We start from the raw sequence: 21,527 nt of genomic DNA on the forward strand, positions 1-21,527 counted from the left end.
GACAATACAGGCAGCTGTTTCATCCGCCCCAGGAGCTCCTAGGATGCTACAGCACCGGGCATCCCAGGAGTCCAGGGCTCCCGCTTCCGCGGATTTCAGTGGAGCCACCGCCCCGCACCCCCGCCCCGCCTTCCTGACCTGCTACCTAATCGCGGGTCGCTGGGGGACAGCAATCCGGAAAGTCGGGGGCGGGGCTGTCCTGGGAGAAGCGGCGGGGACTCTAGCCGAGCAGCACCGAGGGAAATGAGGGGACCCAAGAGGGCCTCCAGCTGAGTCCTGCTGCTGGCCGCCTGGGGACAAGCGTGCCAACTTCCCAAGGGACAGCAGGCCGCCTGAGCCCTCTCCGGCCAGCCCAACCCTGGTGGGGCGGGGCGGGGGGCTGCTCATCCGTCACCTCCCCAGGGATTTCTCAGCGCCTGTGCATCATCTCCGCGGCAAATTCGGCTCTAGAAAGAACTTTCTTTTTTTCCTCTCTGAATTTTCCCAGCAAGGAGCAGGACCCTTACTCACCCCAGGCAGCTCATGGTGGCCTCTTTCGGTGGCCTCCTATGCTCTGCTGCAGAGCCGAGACGCTGCGCCGGGGCTCGTGGGGGCGGGGGGTGGCCAGCCCGGTCCCTGACATTGGCCAGGCCCACAGGGAGGGGCAGGCTGCGGGGTGAATGGCAGCCAGGGGATGGGGCGGGCTGAGCCCTGGAACCCCGAGGGCTGGGAGCAGTCAGACTCGAAGGAGAGGGTGAGGGTGGATGGGCGATAAGATGGGAGTTGAAGGGAATGCCCCACAGGATCCGGATGGGGAAAGCCCCAGAGGGAGCCTGATCCAATCTGGGCAGGCAGTGAGACCCTCAATCAAAGAGATGGGATCTGGAGATTTATGGGACATCTGGGTCACTCCAGATGAGGACCCATCAGGATTTTATTTTATTTTTTTCCTGACAAACAAATTTAGACAGTGAGTCCACAGCAGAACAGAACAGCAGAAAGTGAACAGCAGACTAGCTTTAGGGTCCTGGGACTGCCACTATTTTGCTGTGTGATTTCAGGCAAGTCTCTGAATCTCTCTGAGCCTCAGTTTGGCTCTGTGAAATGGATTAATAATAGCACCAGGGGAATTCAGCAAAAGAGTGTCCATCAAGGACCTGGTGAGGTCCTTGGAACACACCATCATCATCATCATCATTAAAAGGTGTCAAAGGGCAGAGAGCAGGCATCATCTGCAAGATTGAGAGTGGGTGTCCAGATCCACACAGCACTGTCCAAGGCTTCCTGCCTTCCCACTGTGCCTCTGCTCAGCCTCAGTAAAGAACTGGGAGTATCTCAATATCCTGTTGGAGATTTCCACCATCTGGAGTTGGGATGGAGCAGGGCATCTGTGGCTTTCTATCAGGAGGTGAGCCCTCTCTGAGGCCTATAGCAGCCTAGCAGTTGGCAGTCCCTGTACTCACACAAGGTGATGTCCTGGCATCCAGCAGAGCCAATAGCTACCTTCTTTGGTTGCCTTTCAGGGTGACTAGCCTACCCTTGTTCTGGGCTGCAGATGCGTTGGTGGCCAGTGCAAGAGCCACTTGTGTTGGTGGGGTGCTCAGGAGGATGGTGGTAAAGAGGACAGTGTTGATTGAAAATTACCCTCCCCACCCACCCTGCACCTGACTGAGTCACCTGAGGTTCTCCAGGAGTGGCCCACGGGCCTCCCGGGGCAGTGCCAGGGTGAGAGCCCACACCAGGTCATCTACCCGTGGCTCAGCTGCAAATTGCTTCAGAGCCGCAAACACCTGCTCCTTGGCAGTCAGCTGGTCCCCCAAGATTTCATCCACCTGCAAGAAGGGATTCATGGTAGAACCAGGGAGAATCACTCACCTCTGTCTTCTTCTCTCAGTTTGCTTCCACAAAATAGCTGACATGGAGAGAGTTTTGCCTATATCATCATTTTAAACTTCACAACTTTCTCTAGATATTCATTCTACATCTAAAAACAAAACAAAACAACCCTGAGACTGATAGAGGTAAAGTGACTTCAGAAAAGGAATTTGTGGGCAAAACAGGTCATAGAATCAACGTGGGTTGCAAGGTTATGGGATCAGGGTTCAAACCCAGGGACAACTATTCTAATGAATATTCTAAGGATCAAAGGAATTAATACAAGAGCTGAAAAATGTGCCAGGCACTCACTAATTGCTAGTTACTATTATTATAATACTATGTTCTCTTCCGCTGAGCTGTTTGCTGAGAGATCCCACAGAGAACATTCTGGCTTCATAAAAACGTAGTGGAGTGTACTGTTAACCCTGAATTTTGACTCCCTCAGTTCTCCCTTTGGACTTTTGTTTTCTTTCTCTTTGTGCTCAAATCAGCTAATACTAACCAAGGCACATCTATTCAGAGGAGCGCGTATCCATGGAAAATGGGCCTGCAAATGCACACAATGTTTCTGGAAGGTAGCTTGTTAAGTGTATTGAAGGCCCATTCTTTTATCCAATGACCTGATGTCTAGGAATCTATCCTAGTTATGTCCTGACAAATGCAGGATGATGTATGAGTGAGGAGGTCTACCTCCTCATTGTTATCATACTTAGATGTTGGGAGCCATATAAATATCTGACAATATGGCCTAAATAATTGCAGCACATCCATATGGGGGATATTTGTAGTTTTTCTTTTCTTTTTTTTTTCTTTTTTGGTGCCAGGTTTGAACCCAGGGGAGCTTAACCACTGTGTCACATCCCCAGACCTTTTTTATATTTTATTTAGCGACAGGGTCTCACTGAATTGCTTAGGACCTCGCTAAATTGCTGAGGCTGGCTTTGAACTCACAATCTTCCTGCCTGAGCCTCCTGAGCTCCTGGAATTACAGGCGTGTGCCACCACACCTAGTTATATTTGTAGTTTCTTGGTTATCCAGCCAAGAAGGGAGGAAACCCCAAACTAAGTGAGAGAGAAGATCCTGGTGGTTATGCTGCAGCTTTGGCCACTCAGAGGCCCCTTCGCTGGTTGGAGGCCAGGATTTTGGCTCTTGAAGGAGTGATGTAGAAATGCAAAGATTGTTCAGGGCATAACAGAGCTCCACAGTGCATCCTGAGCAGATTCTCCTGAAGGGTGCTTTAGGACAGCTGTGTTCCTGGTTGGAAATCCTTTCTTGATTCTAAGCTTGCTCAAAGCTGATCCTGTGAACTGCCACTCCCACAAACTTCTTTTCTGCCTGTTGATGGAGTCAACTCCCATTATTCTGTAGTCAGTACCCTCCATACTATCAACATTGTGTATCACTGATTCTAGGGTGAGAATTTTTTCATACTTGAACATCTCTGAAATCAGGATGTGTCTTATTGCTAGTCATTATTCCTGTGCATTTGTGAGAAAGTCGTAGGTGTTCATATTTTTACTTCCACTAAGTTATACGCATTGCCGGTACTAAATGTCTAAATAAATCTAACAGAGCTCTTTAGATAACTACTATATTAAGTGATAAGAAGGTCATAAGGAAGCATGTGTCATATTAAGTAGTGAGAGTTTTGTTTCTTAGTATTAAATGAAATAATAACTGTGCATTGAATTTTAGATTTTTTTTTTGGTGCTGAGAGTGAGCCCAGGATCTCATGCATTCTAGGGGAGCACTCTGCCACTGAGCTAAATCCCCAACCCCTTAGATTTGATGCAGTGTGGTACTCTCTGGCTAGTGATAATGGTGAACTGATGCTCTCAATCTTTTGTTGAAAACTATGACATGTGGAGTGGTGGCTAAGGGGTGCCAGGTTTTCTATTTTCTAAATTTGATTCTTATGGTGATTGCATGACTGTGTGAACATACTAAAAACCATTAAATTGTGCACATACCATACAATTTATCCATTTAAAGTACATGCTCCATGAGAGCCCTCTCTTGTTAGTGGAGAGTTTGGTATGTCTCTGGGGTACTGACATCTTGAGCTGATCTTGAAACAGGAAGGAAGGATGGATGGCTGAGCAAGCCATGCATCTCTCTCTCAGAGGCTCATGATGCAATCTCAGCCTGAATGGGGGTTGTCAGTACCACCTCCCTACATGCACCTCCCAACTTCCCAACAGACCCATCATCCTTCCCTTTAACCCTCCACTATGAGATTAAGAACTTCCTTCTTGATAAAAGCCAACCTACCAGGCCACTGACACCTCACTGCCCCCATATTCCCACCCTTTCTTCCTGTGACCTGCTTGTCATTCATCTTCCAACTCAAAAGTCCCCCTCTCCGTGAGCCTTTCCTGACTGCCCCATCAAAGTGACCTCTATCACCCTCTCCCCTCACTCTATTTATTTCCTCACTTCATTATTAGTATCTGGAATCACTTGTGTATTGATTTGTCCAATTGCTTATTGTCTCTTCCCTGCAGGAATGTTAGTTTAGGCTCCTTGTCTGAGTGATGGCTGCTTCCCCTGTCCTGCACAATTGAGAGTCAATGACAGCTAAATGCATGGTTTTGGCATCTCTACTGCCTCCTTCCCCACAGCTTATATAAATGTTCAAGTATGTCCAAAACTATGAATGAATGAATGAATGAATTCACCCCTGGTCTCACAACTCAATCATTCTCCTTTTTCTAGCCCAGAGCTATCTATATGTTCTATTTCCATACCACCACCTGTAACCACCATAGTCTGCCCCTGACTCTATGATTCTGCTCTGGTTAAGGACCCCTCGTGGTAAATGATATCTTGATCTTCCACTTAGGGCTTGCTCTTGAACTTATATATCTGACTGCTTCCTAAATGGTTCCACCAAGGGATTAAGACAGGCTTTCCAAAGCCTGACACCAGAGATGATGAGTAGGTATTAACAGTGGTCTTTCAGGGATCCAAGTAGAAGCTTCTGTGTTTGTCCAAATCCTAGAAAATTCACACCACAAGTCTGTGCATGTCACTGTCTGTCTCCCCACTCCACGCTCCCCATAGCCAACCAGCCATATAAAGGTAACTCTCTTTCTGACTTTTGTGCAGCTTGTAAGCACAGGGCCTGGCACAGAGAAGGCACTAGTGCATGTTCATGGAACTGAACCAAAAAGCAGCAATGCTTTGCATTTCCTGCAGGTCCTCAGCTGACCTGTGGATAGGGCACCTACAGCACCAGGCACCCACCTCCCATGCACTGGTCCCGCTGGGGAGGTTGCTGGTTTGAAATCAAAGTTAGCAGCAGCTTCAATTCAAAGGAGAACATGGCTAGCTGCAAAGATATTTTATGTAAGAAAGAGGAAAAAATAACTCCCCCCCTCCTGGGGCCTGTGCCACAGTGCAGTTTTGGTGTCAGTTATTACCCAGATGTTCCCAACCTACATCTAAGCATGAGACACCATCACGGGACACTAATGGATTTTCTATTAAATATCAGCTACTTCAAGGAGGAAAAACTGGGGCAGGCAGAGTGCTGAAGAGCACCCAGGGGGCTGGTTATTGAGAACTGGCGGAGGCTCTGCAGAGGCCCTTCATCTTCGGAAGGAAGTCTTTTTTTGGGGGGGGGATACACTTCGCTTCTGAGGATTTGGGGGGAGCCCTAACTATGATCCACAACTCTCCTTTTTTTTTTTTTTTTTTTTTTTTTTTTTTGTCAGAAAACCCACTTCAGCTGGCCTGGCAGCATGACAGATTCCACTTTAGCCAGCCCTGCTTCTTGGCCAGATCTGCATATCCACTGTACCCTGCCATGGTTCTGAGTCTGTCCCCTTCTAACCCTGCAGGAAATAAGTGGTGTTTGGGACAAGACTTTGTTCTCTGACAGGCCATCTGGGATTGTTGCAGACATTATTAATTTTTATCAATTTTTCTAGATCTTCCCCCTCTTCCTGGACACATAAAAGACTACATTTCCCAGCATCCTTGAGGAGCACCAGTGTAACCAATTCTGGCCAATGAGTATTGATGGACCATGCAGTTCTAAGAGCCAAGACACAATTTCCCATGCATGTTTCTTCTTCCACAAGGAAACTTGAAGCTTCACACTGAGATGGGGGAATCTAAAAAAGCTTCACACTGAGATGGGGACATCAGCTACTCTGGAAAGTTGCCTGAACCCTTAGAGGACTTTGTGTGGGTAGAGCAAACCATAGTGCAAAGGTACCAAGATGCTAATTTTGTTTGTTAAAGCAGCAGAATTCTCCCTGGGTATAGGAAGAAAACACAACTTAAACAAAAATTTTTTGTGGTGCTTGGGATGGAACCCAGAGCCTCATGCATGCTAAGTATATGCTTTAATTATTGAGCTATACCACCAGCCCAGAGAGTCAAGATGGCAGAGGTTGAAGGGCCCAGGCAGGGGTCATGCCAGGGTACATGATAGTGAAAAGACTCCTGGAGGTGGGGGGTCAGTTTAGAAGTAGGGAGGACTGGACCAAGCTTGAAGGCTGGAGAAGGCTTCTGTGTGTGTGTGTGTGTGTGTGTGTGTGTGTGTGTGTGTGTGTGTAAGGGCGAGGGAATGTGATACTTAAGGAGTGGAACTGGGAATCATTTTTGCAACAGTCAAGCTCCAACAGGATTTCCAAATTTCCTGGGCCCCCTAAACCTTGACCCAGGCCATGCCAAGGGCAGGACTGAACAATTCCTCTTCCATGGAGAACAAATCCATGAACTCAGATGTTCCAGTAAATAAGCAGTAAGTAACTTGTTCCAGTAAGTAGCAGGCTTGGCATCCAGGTGGGATGTAAGCTTCAGGTGGGGGTGGTAGTGGAATGTCCCAACTCCAGATTATTTCCTGGTCACACTTAGGTTCACTCTTTATTCTGCTGGAGCCTTAGCTAAACAAGGACCACTACTAAAAGTCCTGGAGAACAGCCATATGAAAGTGGATGGCCTGAGGGTATTGCTGTACTGAGACCCTGCCGATCTGTCCTCCATTTCTCAGCCCTAGGTCTCTGAGACAGGCCTCCCTCTCTCTTTTTTGGCCACTCCCTGTTTCCTGCAAGTAATTCAGGACTTGGGCTCCTTTTATGGCTTTGATCATTCCAGGTTCTCAACTCTCAGTCTTCAGAGTCACTCAAACTCCCCACCTGTGACCTGTCAGAGCCTATTGTGCTAAAGTCTGGCAGGAAATGCCTTTGGAAGGTTGGGGTGGGGGAGTCCTGCAGCCAACCAGCCATCCTGCCTGCTGTGCAAAGTCAGGGGGAGCTATTTTTAAAAACACCAACAATAAAAAGATCTTCTGCCACCCAAGTGTGAATGAAAGTCACAGATACAATGTTGAGCAACAGAAGCCGGCACTGAACAGTACCTGCTGAATAATTCCATTATATGAAGTTCACAAATAGCCAAGATTATAATGATGGCTGTGGAATAGCAGCTCCTCTGAGAGGAAGGAGAGCCAGGGAAAGGGTCAGGTGGGAGCCTTCTGGGTTGAAGGAATTATCCTGCAGCCTGCATTCATCTGATCTCAATTTTTGTACATTTTGATGAGGGGGGATTACAAGGGTCTGTAGATGTGTGAGATAGATATAGATAGATAGATATCTATATATGGCTCTTTACACCTATAGTACCTCAATAAAAAAAGATAAATGATTCCCATACAACAAGTGAACAAAGTTACAAAATTAGGTACAGAGCCCTCAGTCTTGACCATCATTCTATTTATGGTAAACCTGCTTCTCTAAATTTCCTCGGCAAGAGCACCCCCACCAGTCCAGCGCCCCGCCCCCGCCCCGCCCACATTTCTAGCCCCGCCCCTCCACGCCCCTATTACTAGCCCCGCCCCCGCGCCCTACCTTGCGACTGAACTCCTGGGCCTTGCGCCTTCGCTCCCGGTGCACGGCATCTGGGCGCTTGCGGCCGGCCAGGCGAAGCAGCTCACGGCCCAGTGCGAGGCCACGGCCACAACGCGGCGCCCGCAAAGCTGCGGACAGGGCTACCGGGCCGCCGTCGGGGCCGGGGAGCACACCAAGGCTGGGTGGCACACGAGGACAGCGCCGAGCGAGGCGCACCAGGCGTTCACGGCTCAGACCGCCCACAGCCAGCCCCTCCACCTCCAGAATCTGGTCCCCGGGCCGCAGTCCCCCGGCGTGTGCACTACTTCCCTCAGCCACCTCCAAGACGAAGCACGGGCCAGAGCCACCTAGCCGGAAGCCGAAGTCCTCAGGCCAGCCCTGGTTGGTGGCCGGCATGGCAGCCGTGATGGTGTGATGGTGTGATGGTGTTGCTGGAGCAGAGAGAGACAGCATAGGGATTCTTTGTGGCCCTGTCCGTGGGAACAGGACTGGAGTATCCTGGGCCTCCACTTTTCTCCGACTCCTCCCTCTTTCTCTCTGTCTGCGTGTTTCCCCTTCCCCATTCATTCACCTACCTGTAGCTGAGAAAATGGAGCACAAGAAGAGATCAGTTAGAGGAGGGAGGTAAAAAGGGCCATGGGGATGTCTAATGGATACAGACCAGGTTTCAGACCACACAGAGGCAGTATGGTGGATGGAGGTTGGAGCAGTAGTAATTGGGGTGCATGGTCTTTAGGTAGAAGGGCAGAGAAGAGCCAGGTTGCTTGTCTCTGTACCCTCCAGGACACCAAGGGACAAGGTGGAGGGAGATCTCTGAAAACATCTACTCATTTCTCTATGTATCCCTTACCCCTTGATTTTATAATTAAAACATCCCCCTCCCCTTTGCATGTAAGGAAACCCTCCCTGAATGTCTTCATTTGAGTTCCTTGGTGTTTTGACCAAGGCCACACACTTTTCCAGGGGGCTGTCTGGCTTTACTGTCTGGCTTCCATGATACATCTAGTTTCCATGCCCCCTTCTCTCTCTCTCTCTCTCTCTCTCTCTCTCTCTCTCTCTCTCTCTCTCTCTCTCTCTCTTTTTTCCTTAGTTGTTGATAGATCTTTATTTTATTTATTTATATGTGGTGCTGAGAATAGAACCCAGTGCCACAGTCCCAGCCTTCCATACCCCATTTTCTCAGCAATCCTTCCAACTTCATCCTCTTATTACCTATTCCATCTGCCAGATCCCCTTTCTGAGTCCTGTGTGAATCATACCCTTTCAAAGGGGAATTTTGGAGCAAGAAGAAGCCCCAGGTGACCATTCATATCCCCACCCACTGCCAGAGGGCAGTGCCTTATAAACCTCTAGACCCAGGAAGTGGAGGGACCACTCCTTGAAACTGGGGATCTCAACTCAAGGTCAAGCCCCTGGGGAATGGCAGAGCCAGCCTGTTCCTCCAGCCTCTCCCTAGCTCATTTTTGTCTGTGTATTGCCCACTGTGTACCGCCTATGTTGAGAATGTCCACACAGACCTCCCACCACCTGTACTATAGACGATCCAGTAATTTGACTACCAACAAGCCCTCCCTCTCTCCTTGTCCAGAGCTTCTGAGGGAACAGGCAGTTATGTACTCTCCCTGGTAGCAGGAGCTGGCATTAATCAAGCCTGTTCAATCACCATATCCCAGCCTTGGTGCCCCAAGGAGAGATCTCTACAGCCTTTTCAGACAAGACATGTTGGCCTTGGGAGAGAGACATTCCTTTTCTGGGGCCATTAGCTGCAAGGACTTTGCAGGCTTGGGGTTGTTGGCCACATGTTGCCGCCTTTTGAAGGATCAGTTCTTATAATATTTGTGAACTCCTGGATTCATTTGCTTGAAATTCACCCAATTTTCCTTTGACAAAAGGACTTGTTAACGTTTCAGGCTCACAAATTTCTGCTTATTTTTTCCTCCTTTCTTTCTTTTGGCTGCTGGATTTCTGTTGCTTGCAACTGATAAGATAATGAGTAATAGAAATGTCTAAGAAAGAGAAATGAATAGGTATTAGTTGGAACTGCTGTCTCCTTCCCTCATAACTTTTGGTGGTGCTGCTGGGATTTGTTTTTTGAGTTGGGAGGCTTCTTTTTTTTCCTGAGTACTGGGGTTTGAATCCAGGACTGCACATGCTACCATGTGTAGGCCACTCTCTTCACCATTTTTATTTTTTATTTAGAGACAGGGTCTTGCTAAGTTCTGGGGCTGGCCTGGAACTTACTATCCTCATGCCTCAGCCTCCTGAGTATCTGGAATTACAGGCATAGCATCCTGCTGACATGCTCCTTGACCTCCCAGAGAAAGGATGGTGTGGCTGATTTGAGATCTGGGGGTTCTTGATTCGAGACAGGCTCTAGGGAGGTGGTGTCTGTCCTCTAAAACATGTATTGTATGGGCTGGTAGTATATCCTGAGAACGTACACACAGCCCGACAAGGAAGAACTGTTCTGGATGGAATAGTCTATGTATTTCTGTGTGTTTAGGGCGGAGATCCCTTATAGGATTCCATGGAGGGCCTCTGGCATTTTAGGTAGTGTATGGGGTGAAGGCTTATTGTTCTGGTCAGTGTCTGAGGGCTCCCTGATGCTGGGACCTTTGAAGGCTTTGAGGGACCTTTGAAGGCTGGGCTTCGATGCTATGATTTCAGATGCCCCTCAGCCCTCTGCAGATGCTTGGAGACATGCCTATTGGAGTCATCTTCTCAGTCTTCCCTCTCCGAGGAAGCAGCCTTCCCCAGGAGGCCTGGGGAACTTCTGGGAAGCTGGTGCTTAGGGAATGGAAGCCCAGGTTTCCAAAAGCATGATTACCTGGGAGAAAATGTCCCTCAGTCACATGCAGAGAGAGTCTGTGCTACCTGGCCATCAGTGGGCATGATGTAAGAACTCACTGGGGTGGCATCCTGAGGCTGGTAGCATCAGCCCTAAACTGCCAGGCTATGGTGCTGGCCACTAGGCATGGAGCCTTGGGGAAACTCCTCTATCAATTGTTGTCAAAGCACTGGACTCCTGGAGACCCCTAGGCACTGGACAGGTGGAGGCATCACCACATCTTGGAGGGGCCTGAGGTCAGTTTTTTTTTTACCATGAGAGAAGCAGAGTCCTGCAAGAATCATACCCTTCCAGAAACTAGAATGATGGAGTAGAAAGAGGACCCAGAAACCATTTAGATCCTGGAGGTGAGGGGTTTATAAGCATCCCAGAAAGTGGAGTGTCTGTACCTTGAGATAGGAAGGTCCCAACCCAAGGTCACCTCTCTGGGAAATGGCAGAGCTTGTCCCTTCCTTCAAAGTTCTTGCTACAATGCCCCCCTCCCATCTCAGACAAAGCTTCAAACCTTTCCAGAGGGCTTAATAAAGAGGGGCTGGCTGGAAACTGAATTTAGGGCCAGGTCCCACACTCCCTACCACTCCACAAGCACAGCTATTCTGACCAGCACAGTCATGCTGGGTGGCAGAGCTTTCTGTCAGAGTCCAGAGCAGGCAACTCCTAACATCTCTGCACCCAGCCTGAGGAGCCCACCAGGCCAAGGAGGCTGCCAGCACTCAGACACCCCAAGGCTTCTGAACTAAGTCAAGCCCTCCAGTGTGTTCCCAGTCCTGCAGACTGACTCAAGCCTTCTCTTCCACCTACCCACCCAGAGTCCCCAGTCTGGGCCATTCTCTTTTCCTGAACCTGCCCCTGGATGCAGGAATCCAGGCTCCTGATCAGGCGGACTGGGCTGTATCAGGGCATGAGTGGGGAGGCATCTTGGAGGACCCCATCCCAGATTACTGGGTGCCACAACTGCTTCCCCCACGTATGCTCACCTTCCAAGCTGATGATTGCAGTGGTCACAGAGGACAAAGCACAGTGCTCACAGAACACCCAGGGACGCTCACTTGCTGCTGGCTCTCTGCTGCTCAGAGCTTTGGCATCTGTTACTGATGCACCCGAGGGGACAGCTGGAGTTTCTAAGGCAAAGTGATCCTCTGAGTAACCTGAGAAGGCCCCCCGTTACCAGGTAGACCAGCAGGACGGCTGGACAGCTTGGCCAGAACCCAAGTTGGCCAACCCCTGCTGCACGGTCCTGGGGGACGAGCAACATTCCTCAGGCATAAGAGAAGACTTGCTGAGGTGGGCCTGGGGCTTAACTGCTCACGAAGCCTTGGGGATTGGCAGATAGAGCAGGAGGATTAGCCTAGGTTGTTCTGAGAGGGCAATATGAGTTGGTTCAGCAGGATCAGTGATGGTGAAGGGGACTGGTGAGACCCAGTAGGAAATGGAATACAGTTCCCCATAGAGAATGTCTCAGTGGGAGCCACACAGACTATTTATTGTCAGGAGGAGAGACCCAGGCCAGAAAAAAATAGTTTGGGTTGGGGGAAAAAGTGTTGACTTAAGTAACTGGAAATGAGTGGAATCCATAACCTGAAGGCAAAAGAAACTGCACATAGCACTCTAGTCTAGTCAGTATGGTTGTTTCCCATGGAGGTACAGATTCATGATTCTGAACCACACCACACATACAGACTGGAACTGAACAATGCAGTAAGTGGATGGTGGGTGCCGGGTTCCTCTGTTGAAGTGGAAGGTTACAGACCAGCTAAGGAGGGAAAGCTGGAATGATCCATGTGGTACTGTATGAGAGTCAGGGCCATCAGTGCTAACTCAGGTTTAACTCACTATATACAGATGGATGCATCTAGAAAGCTTTGTAGATGTAAATTCATAGACTGATACATGCACGTGTACTTATGTGCTCTGTCAGCTGAGAGGACCTAGAAACAAAGACAACCCAGTAGTAACCAGCACATCCACTGCCCAGACCTTGATTTCTAGTATCAGTGTCCAATTAAAGGGCTTCCTGAAGAAATGGCTGATTATGGAAGTGGGGAACAGTATCTTCTGATACTAGAGAATAAGAAGTGTTAAACGCATACAAAGACTAGACTTGTCAGAGGGACGGGGCCACCTGAAATTGTTCCTGATAGCTAAAGCTGGAATAATTTGAGCAACAAAACAAGTAGCATAGGCCAGGTGTGGTGGCACATGCCTATAATCCCAGTGACTTGGGAGGAACAGGAGGAACACGATTTCAAGGCCAGCCTCAGCAGGTTAGTGAGACCCTCAGCAACTCAGAGAGAACCTGCTTAAGAATAAAAAGAGCTGGGGATGCAGTTCAGTGGTAAAGCACCCTTGGGTTCAATCCCCAGTACCAAAATAAATAAATAAATAACATAGCATAGTCATCTCTGGGTACTGATGGGGGGTTGGTAGCAGGACCCCTTCGATACAAAAACCAGCAAATTCTCAAGTCCTTTATAGAACATGGTATAATATTTGCATATAACCTGTTCACGTAAACCCACATACTTTAAAATCATCTCTAGATGACTTATGATACATAACACAATGGAAATACTACATAGATAATTGTTATATTGTATCATTTAGGGTATAACAGTGGGGGAGCCTGTACATGTTGAGTATAGACACAACTTTTTTTTTTTTTTTTTTTGGTGCTGGGGATTGAACCCACTGTACCAGCTGAGCTATGTTCCTAGCCACAGACACAACTTTTTATGTATATATTTTTGTAGTACTGGGGATTGAACCCAGGCACTCCACTGCTGAGCTCCATCCTAGCTGAAGGGAAAACGAAGAATGAGAGACAAGTGAGTGAGAAATGAAAGACGGAGACCAGGCAGAGATACACAGGAGAGTATACTTGTCAGAGCTGACAAAAACCATCTTTCTATAGTAGAGAGAGGCAAAACAGGCTTGGGTTCCAGGACTTTTATGAGACAGGCTCAGGAATCAGAGCTGGGCAGGTCCTAATGCAGGTGGTTAGGAATTGGGTTGGTAGGAGGGAGTGGTGAGCCTTTCTCAGAAATGCCCTTGAGTGGGAAAGTGAAATTTTTTCCTTAAGGGGGGGGCTGTCACTTAAAATGGCCATCCAGATGTTAAGCAAGGACCTTATACTAGCCCCTCCCCACCTTTTTTAAATTTTGAGACAGGGTCTTGCTAAGTTGTCCAGGCTAGCCTTAAACTTGTGATTCTCCTGACTTAACTTCCAGAGTAGCTGGAATTACAGGCAAGCACACCTGCATCCAACTAGACATGATTTATTTTATTTTTTTGTGCTTTTTTTTAGTTGTAGATGGACACAATACCTTTATTTTGTTTATTTATTTATTTTTATGTGGTGCTGAGAATCGAACCCAGTGCCTCACACATGCTAGGCAAGAGCTCCACCACTGAGCCACAACCCCAGCCCCTCAAACACGATTTTTAAAAGTGTTTTCAACCCATGGTTGGTTGAATCTGTGGATGCAGAACCTATGCATATGGCAGGAGGCAGCCATATTGGGGTCTGACTTAAAGTATAAAACAAATCCCCACAAGTCCCTACTAATAGATGATTTATTTGATAAATAAATGAAGGAAGAGACAAATCTCTCCATGTTGAAGAATTTCAAATAATTTACACTGAAGAGGTGGAGCATAACTCTCTACTTGGCTAGTGATTTCCTTTCAGAGTGTCCATATGAAGGGGTTGGAGCAGAAAATGTAAAACTTTACAGTGGAGAAAGCTGACAAACACTACCTTAGGGGATTGATCAAGGTCAATGTCAATAGTGATAAATCACAGGTGTAGTACACACCCTTGACTTCATGGGATGAGAATGACATTTTGCCTCTTCTCTCCCAGCCCATAAATAGTCTGAGGAAACAGCAGTAAACCCCAATTGAAGGGCCCTAAACAGAATTCTTGACTCTCTAAGACAGACAAGATCATCGAAAGCAAGTGTTTTAGTCATATTTTTCATCTCTATGATCAAAAGACCTGACAAGAACAACTAAGAGGAGGAAATGTTTATTTGGGGCTCATGGTTTCAGAGGTCTCAGTCTACGGATGGTTGACTCAATAACTCGGGCCTGAGGTGAGGCAGAACATCATGGCGAAAGAGTAGATAGAGGTTAGGAAAGCAGCTCAGGACATGGCTGCTAGGAAGCAGAGAGAGGTCCATTCACCAGGGACAAAATACATACCCTCAAGGCATGCCTCCCCCAGTGACCTACCTTCTCCAGTCAACCCCACCTGCTTACAGTAACCACCCAGTTAATCCATATCAAGGGATTAAGCCACTGATTAGGTTATACCTCCCATAACCAAATCATTTTATCTTTGCACTTTCTTGCATTGTCCACACATGAGCTTTTGGGGGGATTCCACCTATCCAAACCATAACAGCAAGAAATTGGCATAGATTGGAGGAAACTAAGGAGACACTGTTACTATCTAGGGATATTGGGTTCATTGTCTCTGCTCAGCAAAGAACTGTAGAACAGGACACAGAGATAGCAAGCAAGCAGCAGGTATTGCAAAAGCTACAGCGACAGACTTCTCCAAAGAGAAGGAGCCCCGGAGTCAGGAGTCTGATGGGGAAGTTTTGGCTTGTTCTTTTTATGGTCCCTGGAATTTCCTCCTTTCCTGATCTCCTCCCCTGTCCTGATCTCCTCACTATTATTCTTTGGTGCCCTCTGTGTCCATGCACCTATTTTAGTTTTTCTATTGGATCCCCGGCTCAGTAGGACAGAAGTGTCTGACTTGATCCCTGCTTGTGTCCACGAGCATTTCATCAACTGGGAAGTTGACCTCATGGGAAGACCTTCTTCATGCTCCTTTGGCTTGGCCCTGGGCCTGACTTCCTCACTTGCCATCTTACCCTGGCTGCCTACATCCTTCTAGATCTCCCTCAACATGATGAATAAATGCAGTTTAGTCTCCTGGATGGGACCCTGGAACAGAGAAAGGGCATTAGGGAATAAGTGAGGTACTCTGAGCTAGTTAATAATAATGGATCAATTTGGTTCATTGGTTGTGACATGAGATGTGTAACATGAGATGACATCATTTGGGGAAATGAAGCGCAGGTACAGGAAACTTCATCCCATTTTAATCGTTCTTCTGTGAATCTAAAACTATTCTAAAATTAAAAGTATATTTTAGGGCTGGGGTTGTGGCTCAGTGATAGACCTCTTGCTTAGCATGTGTGAGGCCCTGTGTTCCATATTCAGCACCACATATAAATAAATAAATAAAGGCCCATCAACAACTAATAAATTTTTTAAAAAGTGTATTTTGGGGACTGGGGTTGTAGCTCAATAGTAGAGCGCTTGCCTAGCATGTGTGAGGCACTGGGTTGGATCCTCAGCACCATATAAAAATAAATAAAGACATTGTGTCCATCTACAACTAAAAAAAAAAATTTAAATGTATTTTTAAAATTGTTTTCAGAGGGGTACTATGGCATGTATATGTAATCCCAGCTATTTGGGAGGCTGAGTCAGAAGGATCACTTAAGTTCGAAGTCAGTCTGGGTGACACAGGGAGACCCCAGCTCAAAAAAAAAAAGTGTAAAAAATGCTCTTCTTAGGGTGCGGGGGAGGAGTACCAGATAGACTACAAGGTATTTGTAATAAGCTTCATGTTTTTCACACTTGTTTTATCCAGAAGTACTCTCCAAAGGGTACACACCAAGGTTATTCTGTGTGTGTGTGCATGTATTTGTGTTTGTGTGCACATGTGTGAGAAAGAGAAAGAGATGGAGAGAGGGGTTTGTCCAAATGTTTTCTTTCATCTCACATACATTATCACCTCTTTGCTGGGAGCGAACAGTATATCTTCATGGGAAAAAAAAATAAACACAAGTGAACAAAAGTGATCTCAGAGCAGTATTACAGCATCTGTTATTGTAGTAGAATACATTGTAGAGCATATCTCCAAATCTTAACAGGCTGCATAATTGTTGTGCTGCATGGTAATTAGACACAGACAGTGGAAAGCACATGGGTGACTTGGCAGGCTCTTTTGTCTTTTTGCAATAATAAACGGATGCTTCTCCAGTATTGCAAAAAAAAAAAAAAAAAGGAATCACCTGACACCACTGCTGATAATGTGAAATGGTGCGACCATTATGGAAAACTGTTTGGAAGTTTCTTAAAAAGTTAAACACGTGACAACTTCCCCCACCCGACTCCATCTCAGTCTCTTTGATCTACTGTAATAAAAATACCACAGTACTCTATAAATAATGGAAATTAACTGCCCACAGTTCTGGAGGCTGAGAAGTCCGAGATCAAGGCAACTTGTATGTGATCTCACATGGCAGAAAAGACAAGCCAATTTTATAACAGTACTAATACTATTCATAAGGGTGGAGCCCTCATGACCTGATCACCTCCCAAAAGTCCCCCCTCTTGGGCTGGGGTTGTGGCTTAGTGATAAAGTGCTTGCCTTACAAATGTGAGACACTGGGTTTAATTCTCAGCACTGCATATAAATAAATGAATAAAGTAAAGGCCCACCAACAACTAAAAAAAAAAATGTTTTTTCAATAAAGATCCCCCTCTTAAGAAAGTCACATTAGGAGGCTGTGGTTGTAGCTCAGCAACAGAGCCTAGTGCGTGCAAGGCCCTGGGTTCAATCCTCAGCACCACATAAAAATAAATAAATAAAATAGAGGTACTATACTCAACTACAACTAAAAAATAAATATTTAGAAAAAAGAAAATCACATGAGGGATTAAGCTTCAATTTATGAATTTGGCGGGGCACAAACATGTAGAACAGAGCACCACCCATTCCATCTGTTTTTCCTTGGCCTGCCATAACAAAATATTACTGACTGGGTAGCTTGAATGTCAGATGTTTATTTGATTATGGTTCTGAAGACTGGAAGATCATGATTAAAGAGTTGGCCAGTTAAGTTCCTGGTGAAGGTTCTCTTCCTTGTCTGAAGACTACCTACTGCCTTCTCATGGTCTTCAATGACTTCTTAGTGTACTTTCAGAGAGGGGGAGACAGAGAGAGAAAGAAAGAGAGACAGAATCTTTGGTAACTCTTCTTATAAGGGCACAAATTCTATCAGATTAGGGCCCCATCTTTATGACCTCAATTATCCTTAGTTACTTGCCTAGAGGCCCTATCACCAAATACCAGCACATTAGAGTTAAGGCTTTAATGAATGAATTTGGCTGGGAATACACGCAGTCAGACCAGAACACCCCTTCTAGGCATTTATCCAAGAGAAATGAAGACATATGTTCACACAGAGACTTGGACATGAGTGCTTAGAACAGCACTATTCACAGTTACCAGAAAAACTGAAAGAATCTAAATATCCACCTGCTGGTGAATGGATAAACAAATTATGGTACATCTATTTAATGGACTGCTACTCAGTAACACAAAGATATGAATGACAACAACATGGTTGAGCCTCAAAAACATGCTAAGTGAGAGAAGCCAGAAACAAAAGGCTCTTGGATCCATTTATATAAAATTTTACCACATGTCAGTTGTGGTAAACTCCTGAAATCCCAGTGATGCAGGAGGATAGCCAAGTTTGAGGCCAGCCTCAGCAACTTAGAGAGAACCTGTCTTAAAATTTAAAAAAAATTTAAAAGGACTGCGGATGTAGTGGTAATGTGTTCCTGGGTTCAATCCTCAATACCAAAATAAAATAAAATAAAAATCTACTGGATTCACACCTATCTGTAGTGTCAGAAGTCAGATCAGAGAGGACTAAGGTTGTGGGTTAATGATAGCACTCTGATGCTTGAGGCCCTGTAGTTATACTTGACCCCTAGCTTTGGAAGAAGAAGTGTGGGGAAGGGAAGGAGGAGAGGTAGGGGAGTGGGGAGGGAGAGGGAGAAGGACCAGGAGGCTGGTCAGTGATTGCTGGGTCTGGGGTGGAGGGAGGGATAAATTGCAAAAGGGTATGAGGAAACTAGGGGATGAAGAATAAAATATCCTGTGTTTTGATAATGGTGGTAATTTACTGGGACACACATCTCAAAACTCTTTGAACTGTTCATGTATGCAAATTGTTATATAAAATTACAGTTCCTAGCAGGGCCCAGTGGTACACGCCTTTAATCTCAGTGGCTCAGGGGGCTGAGGCAGGAGGATCTCAAGTTCAAAGCCAGCCTCAGCAAAAGTGAGCTGAGTGTCCCTGAGTTCAATCCCTGGTACCAAAAAGAAAAAAAACAAAGGCTAGGGATTTGGCTTAGTGGTTAAATGCCCCTGGGTTCAATCCCCATACAAAACAAAACAAAACAAAATAACAACAACAAAAACTTATATTATACTTCCATTAAGTTGATTTTTTTAAAAACTTGAATGCTAGGAGGAGTATATTCCTAAATTCTGTAGCCTATGGGGATGAGGAAAGTAAAAGATGATAGACATTTATTTTATTTATTTATTTTTATGTGGTGCTGAGGATCGAACCCAGTCCCTCATACATGCTAGGCAAGCGCTCTATCACTGAGCCACAACCCCAACCCTGCCAGATTCAATCTTGTGCCAGGTGAATTTCAAACTTTTTTAAAAAATCTCATCCAATTGTCACAACTCTCCCAACAAAGCCCAAACTGTTAGTCCAGTTTAGAGATGAGAAAACAGAGCTTCAGAGAGATCAAAGGACTTGTCCCGGGCCACACAAACTCATGAGTGACTGAGGCTGTATTTGTGCCTGGCTCCAGAGTTCATGGATTGCCCAGAACTCCTTGCTACTGTGAAAAAATGAGAAATATATAAGGTGGTTCCTGGCCCTCAAAGACCTTTGTAATTTCTTAAGCAATAGGAGCATTTGAGAAGGAGTCCCTAAATCCCTTGGAATTTCCTGTGTGGTAGAAGCATCTTTTGTTCTAATGAGAGACTCCTGGTGGGCTCCTGAGTAGCTTCAGGATGGGAGCTGGTTTCCAGAGGAACTAGCCAGCTGATTAGAGGGTTGGAATTTTTTGCCGAGGAGAAGAGCTGACAATTGAGTTCATCACTGATGGCCAAAGATGCAATCTCACCATGCCAACAGAATGGAGCCTCCATAGACAACCTAAAGGAAGGCTTCAGAGAATTTATGGGTTGGTGGACAAGAACACACGTTCATGCTGGGAGGGTGGTACACCCTGATTCCACGGGGACAAAAGCCATTCTGAAACTGCGTCTCCTTGCTTAGTTGTTCATTTGTACCTTTTTTTTTTCTGTGTGTGTGTGTGTGTGTGTGTGTGTGTATGTGTGTGTGTGTTAGAAAAAAATGTATGAGTTGTTCTGGTGGATGACACATAATATTGGGCATTGGTTTCCTTCAAAATATCCTTTTTAATAAACTGGCAATGATAAGTATCCCCCCAAGTTCTGTGAGCTGCTCTTGCAAATTAAGTGAACTCTGGAAAAGGGTCGTGGGAACCTATAGTTTATAGCCAGTTGATCAAAAGTCTAGGTGCTGACATGGCACTTGCAATTGGACTCTGAGGTGGGGCTGTCTTGTGGGACTGAGCTCTTAACCTGTGGGATCTGACTTTAACTCCAAGAAGTGTTCAAGTTGAATTGCCTCAGGGGACACCCAGCTGGTGTTTGCTGGAGAATTGCTTGGTATAGGAAAACCCCAGACACCTGGTGTTTATGGTCAATGTTGAGTATTGTATTAATGTGAGTGAGAGTGGGCAAAACAGTGCAGTTGTCCCATCTCTTACAGCCACCTGAGAGCCCCCAGAAGGGACTCTGAGTCAGGTAGGTAGTCTTCTATTGACTGCAGAACAAAGTACATGCTGTGCAGCCATTTTGGGCGCTCCTCCATGTTCTGCCATCTTGCCAGCAAGTGGAGGGAGGAAGGGAGGGAGAAAGGGAGGGAGGGAGAAAGTGAGGGAGGGAGGGAGGCCAAGCCAGCAGGGTTATTTGCAAGTATGGAGAAAGGAACCCCTGGAGACACTAGGTGGGTGCTATGGAGAAAGGTGGGCATCTCATACTCAAACACCAGCAAATCTTGGGAGGCTCAATCCTCTACTTTCAAATTATATCCAGAAAACACCCACTTCTGCCACCATCTCTGTCATGGACTGGTTCCTTGATTTCCTCACTGGTATACCCTTGCCCCCTGCAGTCTATTGTCAACACAGCAGCCAGAATTAGCCTGAGCCTGACTGTAAAGGAAAAGTCAGATCTTGGCTGTTCAGTTAAGACCCTCACCATTCCTTGAATCCTCCTGTGACCCACTGGGCCCCACCCAGTCCAGCCCTTTGTATCTCTCTGAATTTCCCTCACCACGCCACCCCTTGTTTGCTTATTCCTTGCACAGGCCAGGCAGGTTCCCACCTCAGGGCCTTTGCACTGGCTTTTCCCTCTGCCTAGACTGTTTCTGCCCACATCTGCAATTCTCTCTCCCCTCCCATCTCACAGTCTTGGTTTAGAGGTCTCCTGTTCCTGCAGCCTCCCCTCAGCCTCCCATCCTCCCTTTCTCTGCTTCTGTTCCTTCCCAGCACTTCTTGCTGCAGGACATGCCATACCACATGTCCTTCTGTCTTACATTAGAGCATGGGCTCCAGTAGGGCCAGGATTTCTGCCTGTTTGCTCACTGCTGTACTGTAGGACCTAGAATAGTGTTTGGCACATCATGGGTGCATGATAAATATTTATCAAATAGATACCTTAACAAATTCCTCATTGAGGGCCTACCCGCCCCAACAGAAGGGAGTGGATCCTTCCTTATGGGGGCCCTAAGTCATCTTAAGGAAATCTCAAAAACAGGCCCCACCCCCGTGTGAAACATGGTAAGCTTTGGTTTTTTACTATTATTGTAATCACTAGATGCATACTAGGTTGAGCTACACCCCCAGCCTGCAAGGTGTGTTTCAAAACAAACATTTTGCTGGGAGGCTGAGGCGGAAGGATCATTTGACCCCAAGAGTTTGAAACCAGGTTGGGAAATAGAGTGAGACCTCCATCTCAACAAAACAGAACAAACAA

At 46.5% G+C, this 21,527-nt stretch overlaps 1 protein-coding gene across 4 annotated transcripts in view; it reads right to left on the reverse strand.

Annotated features, from left to right (window-relative positions):
• Grid2ip (Grid2 interacting protein) overlaps positions 1-8,112 on the reverse strand; it is a 33,523-nt gene extending 25,411 nt beyond the window's left edge. For 2 of the 4 annotated variants that reach the window (XM_078023619.1, XM_078023618.1), the window contains exons 1-2: positions 7,717-8,112; positions 1,657-1,811 (exon numbers count right to left, since the gene is read on the reverse strand). In XM_078023619.1, coding sequence (XP_077879745.1) covers positions 1,657-1,811; positions 7,717-8,112 — 551 coding nt within the window. Of the gene's footprint in view, positions 1-510; positions 707-1,656; positions 1,812-7,716 lie in introns of those variants that run through there. The other 2 variants (XM_078023616.1, XM_078023615.1) reach the window with 2 other exon arrangements.
• Between the last annotated feature and the right edge of the window lie 13,415 nt (positions 8,113-21,527).

Source organism: Ictidomys tridecemlineatus, chromosome 10, assembly GCF_052094955.1.
Source record: "Ictidomys tridecemlineatus isolate mIctTri1 chromosome 10, mIctTri1.hap1, whole genome shotgun sequence".
NCBI classification, from domain to species: domain Eukaryota; kingdom Metazoa; phylum Chordata; class Mammalia; order Rodentia; family Sciuridae; genus Ictidomys; species Ictidomys tridecemlineatus.